Source organism: Cynara cardunculus, assembly GCF_001531365.2.
Source record: "Cynara cardunculus var. scolymus isolate 2C chromosome LG 6, CcrdV1, whole genome shotgun sequence".
Taxonomy (NCBI): domain Eukaryota; kingdom Viridiplantae; phylum Streptophyta; class Magnoliopsida; order Asterales; family Asteraceae; genus Cynara; species Cynara cardunculus.
The window spans coordinates 14,010,253-14,016,231 of NC_037533.1; the positions used below are offsets into that span (position 1 = coordinate 14,010,253).

General features: G+C 30.2%; 1 protein-coding gene across 1 annotated transcript; it reads right to left on the reverse strand.

Moving 5' to 3' along the window:
• On the reverse strand, nucleotides 1–5,739 carry LOC112514521 (omega-hydroxypalmitate O-feruloyl transferase). The gene is made up of 2 exons (XM_025121037.1): nucleotides 5,230–5,739; nucleotides 1–1,029 (listed from the first exon to the last, which is right to left on the reverse strand). The coding sequence occupies exons 1-2, from the start codon at nucleotides 5,689–5,691 to the stop codon at nucleotides 112–114; spliced, it is 1,380 nt and encodes a 459-aa protein (XP_024976805.1). The 5' UTR covers nucleotides 5,692–5,739; the 3' UTR covers nucleotides 1–111.
• Between the last annotated feature and the right edge of the window lie 240 nt (nucleotides 5,740–5,979).

A 5,979-nucleotide genomic window follows, 5' to 3' on the forward strand; every position in this document is an offset into this window, starting at 1 on the left:
AGCAAAAATCGACATGTTTTATAAATGATGTCTTACAATTAAGTTAATCTAACATGTTGCCACATCCGTAGAGTTAAACACTAAATTCAAAATGAAGTTATAACAAAACTTTTATTTCTCACAATTTCCGGTTGCTTCTACGTTATTTGAATCAAGAAAACGGTTCATGTAATACTCAAACTTGCTAACTAGGCCTTTAGGCAAGGACACAAGCACTCGAATGTCGTTCGGATGACCTATGACGGGCAAAAATAAACAGTAAATGTCACTCGTAAGAGGACCCATATGCAAAGGCTTCCCTTCTCCGAAATCCAAGTCCTCTAACCCTAGTTTGGACCATTGTGATATAACTAAACTTGCAGTGAGATCGGTTTTTATGTTTTTGTCCTCCAACATTTCTAAGATACTATTGACACAGTCATCAGTCAAGGCTAACTTGGCTTCTTGCACCAATTTCACGACATTGTGCAAGTTGCTATTAACCAACCCTTTAACAGTTGTCTTAGCACATGCCAATACAAACCCGTTTGCGTAATATCCTTTTGGAATTTTTGGGTTCACTCTATTTCGAATATTCATGGAAAATAGGAGCTTCACCTCGAGGGATGGTGCAAGATTGAGTGACTTTACCCATGAAAGCCATGTATGGGATGCTAAGACCTCAAAAGTTGTACATTTTATTGATGGTACACATTGACTTTTAAGGCGCATGATGTTAGAAGCGGTGTAGGTCAATGATGCAGGAACAAGTGGTTGAGAATGTAAATATCGGTTAACGGAAAAGCTATCTTCGGCAGTGGAGTTAGGGACGTTTTTGGTAAATGCAGGATGTAGTAAAGGTAAATGTGAGGAAGGGGACCTAGGCTTGAACATGTGTCGAGAATGGAACGGTGTTATTGGGATACTATCAATTGGTTTGGTCGTAAGATATGCCCAATCATGCAAGAATTGAGATGTTCCAATGCCATCACATAAACAATGGTTGATGGACGTGCACACAATCATTCCTCCACAACGAAGTTTTGTCACCTGTAACAATTAAAGTAAAGAACAAAATTTATTGTGTTTTTATGATAAGAAAAGGTTAGCTATGTTTCAATTGATAAAAAGGAAACAATTTCACGTATTCAATCTTGAAGTTGAAGGTCCTTAGGGACATTTTGCATTAGAAGAAGGACCAAACTTGAAAATTCCTTTATCTACGGAATTGTACGAGGCTATGATTGGAATTTGGAAAGGTGGAGGATTGTACATTTTGTAGCAGGCACTAAATTCGAGAATTCACTTTTAACAGTAAATTATGTTTTTAGTCCCTATGATTTGTTAAACATTGCGATATTCGTCCTTATGGTTTAGATATTGTGGTTTTCGTCCCTATCATTTGTAAATTATTGTTATTTTTATCTTTATGATTTATAATTCGTTGTTTTTTCAAAACCTTGTGATTTAGAGTTATTTACTATTTTCGTCTCTTGTACTTAAAAATGTAAGAATTAGTTTGGATATGAAAGTAACAATAAATTACAAACCATAGAGACGAAAAAAGTAATTTTTTAACTATAGGGATGGAAATAATTTTTAACAAACCATAAAGACGAAAAATGTAATTTACTCTTGTTTTAATTTCTTTACTTTTTCAGAAAAGATTTAATAAAAAGATTTTACTAGCAATAATCATATAAAAGTTAAAAATTTGGTCCATGTAGTTAGTTTAAAGTTTGTCTTGGATTTCATTTGTAGAGTTTCTCTTTTCCAAAATAGCTCCCAAAGTTTGCAACTTAATAATATTTTGGTCTCTATCACTAACGACAGTTAACTCTCATCAGCTAGATAAGTGCATTTGTCTTTTCTCTTTTATCCTACTATTTCTTTTCGTCTTTTATTGCATTACAAAACCCACCCACCCTAAACCCCTCCTCCCAACATAAACCACTTCCAAACAGACACAATCCCACCTTTGAGGATCACCCCCATCTCTGGTCATCTCCCACCCGTTCTCCTTCCCTTTTCCTCTTCCCTCCACTTCATCAACCATAGCACATCGCTTCCCTCCCCCTACTTGCAATTTCCTTCCCTCCTTGACATGCACATTTGTAGCACCTAAATCGAACAGTTACCACCAATCCAGTGGCCTCCTTCTCTGGATTCTATCTCCAATTATCAAAACTCAAAATCAAAAGCTTAAACCCATCAAAATCGGGTTATTCTACATGGACGATTGGAAACAAAACTAAAGATGGAAAGTCGTTGATGGTTCCTTTGATTGGTTGTTCATATTGGTCAGGGAGGTTGAAAGTGAGGTGAGGTCTATGGTCATCGTAGGTGTTGGATCGCCAGAGGTAAGGTTGGGAGTCGAAGAAGTAGTAGGTTGCGTGAGTAGAGGTTGAAAGTTAGGTAAGGGCTTGGGTATAGTGGTGCAAGGGGGAGGGGAAAGGTGTAGTTATGGTGGGAGTGCATTGAAGGGAGTACAAGTTGGGGGGGGGGGTGGGTGTACTCATATGTGTGTATCAGAACGAAAATGCCCCTCACCTAATGCAAGAGTTTTAGTAGTCATTAGTGGTAGGCATCAAAACGTTAAAAAAAAATGCAAACTCTAGGACCTATTATGGAATAAAGAAACTCTAGGGATCAAATCCAAAACATACTTAAAACCACAAGGACCAAACCCATAAATTTACTCTTACATAAGTAAAATACTCACTTAGACAAGCAATTATGTAGCAAGATTTATTTTAATTTTATTGGAGTGCTAATGGCATCCCTTTTAATAAGGGGTGTTGAATGATTGAGAATTGTGCTGTTCTTCAAATCCATAAAACATATATATTAAATATAATATATATTCAATTATTATTATTATTAAATTATTATATTATTTGAATATAAACATATATATTCAAATCCATATTAAATATAATATATTATATTTAATTATTATTTAATATACATATATATTAATTAAATTATATTAATGCTCTTTCTGTATACTTGACATATATTATATAATATTTTTATTTATATTATTATTATTATTTTATTATCTTTACTTATATTATATATATATATATATTAGTATTAAAGTCTTATTGTAATTATTTTAAAAAACTTAAAATAGTTTAATCCAAAAAATTAATTKTTATGTTTAATTAGTTATTTTAATTGATGAGATATTTATAAAAATCATTTGTATTAAATTTAAATAAGGAAAAAGTTCAGAWAATTAAAGAAATTGTTCCATTTTAAATTATTAAGTTCTTGAATTTTTTTTTTTGATTGAATAAGTTGTTGAACTCTTTTTATGTTGAATGATTAAGTCGTTACATTTTTTTTGAATAATTAAATGATTGAGCTTTTTAAATAACCGGTTACTTAGATTATTTTATTCTTTTTAAAATTGTATAATTTAGAAGTTATTTTTATAAAATGACTTGAAAAATGTAAACACTTTTACATAAAGTGGTATTTCAAATTTCTTGGGTTATTTTAATATTTTTAAAATGATGTAATTAAAAGATTGTGAAAAAAATAAAATTAAAAGAGTTAATATCGTGCAACTCACTGAGTCATAGTTATCTACAAAAAAAAATCATCCTTACATATATTTTTTAATAAATAAATCATCGAACTTTTAAAAATTGGTTATTTGGATCATTTCAACCCAAAAATGCTACATATCATGACTTGCTTGTCTTACAAATCAAATAAGTGTAAAAACGATTTTTAAGTCACAGTTTCCCCGATTTTTAATCTATCGAGATAGTAGCTAAATAAATCTTTTTATAATACGTAAAGATCTAATGTTTTTATTATTATATTGAATTTATATGTAGTTTGATAATATAATTTTATTTATTTATTAATAAATAACTATTAAAAGATTGGATTTTTAAGGATCGTTATTAAAAAAAGAAATACATATATTTTTCTTTAAAATAATTATTAAAAAAAAGTAACGTCTTTTAAGAAAAATATTAAAAAAGAAAATAAAACATAGAATATTTTTTATAGAACTTATGATAAAAAATAATATTTTTTTTACAGAATAATACATAATTTTTGTAATAATAATGTATTTATAATTAAATGAAATAAGTAAAAAAATATTAATATTAAAAAAAAGATAACAAAAGGACAAAAACATAAAAAAAAATGATTATATAGATGATATGGGTGACATTAGTAAAAAGTAAGGGTGCGATTAACCTCCCCTAGTTTTATGATAACTTCTAATGAGTAAGTTAGTAAATTTAAAAAGGGAAAAAAATAAATAAATAACGGTTTTTGGAATAATAAAGAAGTAACCGACGTTATATTCTTTAATAAATAATCACATTAATTAATCGGTTATTTTATATGTATTTTAGGAAAATAAAATAAAATAAATGTACTGTAATAATTATTCAAAGCTAAATTAAGTAGTAGTATCAAATGAATCTTTTTAAAATTTTAAATTAAATCATTTATATTACCACAAAAAGAATAATATATATATATATATATATATATAAAAAAACGAAATAATGGTAAACACATTGCATCTAGCAAAAAGAAGAGCACAAAAGCATTCAGGTCTTCTTTTGCAAGTACGACGATGATTTGTATATAGTAAATAAAATATAAAATAATCTATTTAATTTTTTCTTTTGATGAGTGTGGGTTTTCGGGTCAACTTACGCTTACTGATTATTCTCGGACGATCGTGACTGGATACAAGTGATATTGAAGGTTAAGCAAAAGAAATAAATTTGATCATATGAAAGAATATTTCAATCTTATATTCGACTTTTGATAAAATCATTCCGTTTTCTGTTTCGTAAATACGGAAATCTGAACGATTTTTTCCGCTATATATTAATTTTTGGTAATTTATTAAAAATGAACAACTATACGTACGATTTAAACGATCACTAGATCAAACTTAGCGAACAAAAAACGAAAAACTAATTCGGTGATTAAAAGTTGTTGTAAATTTAATCTTAAATGTGTCAAATTGGAATCTCATGATCATGGTTATGGACCTACAAGAGATGTAGATTTTGAGATGGGGTGTTGTTTTTTGGATCTTAAAAAAAAAAAGAAATAAAAATCCAATGAGGAATAAAAATCATTTTGTGGCCACGGAAGTCCAAATACGGTGACTCCGGGCTATCTGCAAAGCAGGTGGTCGTTATGGAATTAGTCGGCTCGCATAGCGGGTTGGATAAAAAAAAGAAAATTAATAAAACTTACTTGAATAACAAGAGGAGGAGCATCTAGAAAAGTGCGAGCATCAACCCTAAAAAGCAGCTTCCTCCAAGACTTGTTTGGTTTGTGGGAAATCTGAAGGAACTCTTGAACAGTGATATCCATGGAAGCTTCAGCAAAAACAGCACCTTCACCATTGCAATCAACTTGAAGCTTCTGATCATCACCATGATCATCATCATCATGAGGTGAGAGTAGGGTTTTCAATCTTCCTGCTAATGGGTAGTAATCAACAAGAACCCTAGAGAGAGAGAGTTTGAGGAGATGGATGGTTACAGAGTTTTGGAAAAGATAGATGTATTTGATGGAGAATCTGAGAAACTTTTGATCATCAAGATTGGAGAGATGAAGCATGTGATTCGGGGTGGGGCTGCTGGGTTTGATCAAGCTTGGTTGATTCTCTTGATAGCAACAATCTGGAAGTTCTTCATTTGATGATCTTTGCATACTTCCTGTTGCTTCAATTCGACAAATTACTTAAAAGAGAGATAAAGATTCCAAGGCAATGGACTAGAAAGAGATATTGAGAGCTATTTATGGAGAAACAGGAAGTCAAGATCTAGGGCATATATATATATATATTATATATATATATATATATATATAGAGAGAGAGAGAGAGAGAGTTTGTTTCAAATGTAACCCATTGTATTTGTATAACCAACGCAACCTAACAAATTGAAATATTTATGAAAATGATGAGAGTTCATTTATTATGATTTTAATATTAATGGAA

What these genes read in the sequence shown, in the direction of transcription:
- LOC112514521 (XM_025121037.1), bottom strand. Translation starts at nt 5,691, where the DNA reads ATGCAAAGATCATCAAATGAAGAACTTCCAGATTGTTGCTATCAAGAG. An exon ending in CTCCTCCTCTTGTTATTCAA is followed by an intron (nt 1,030 to 5,229) that starts GTAAGTTTTATT and finishes TAATTGTTACAG; the next exon opens with GTGACAAAACTTCGTTGTGG.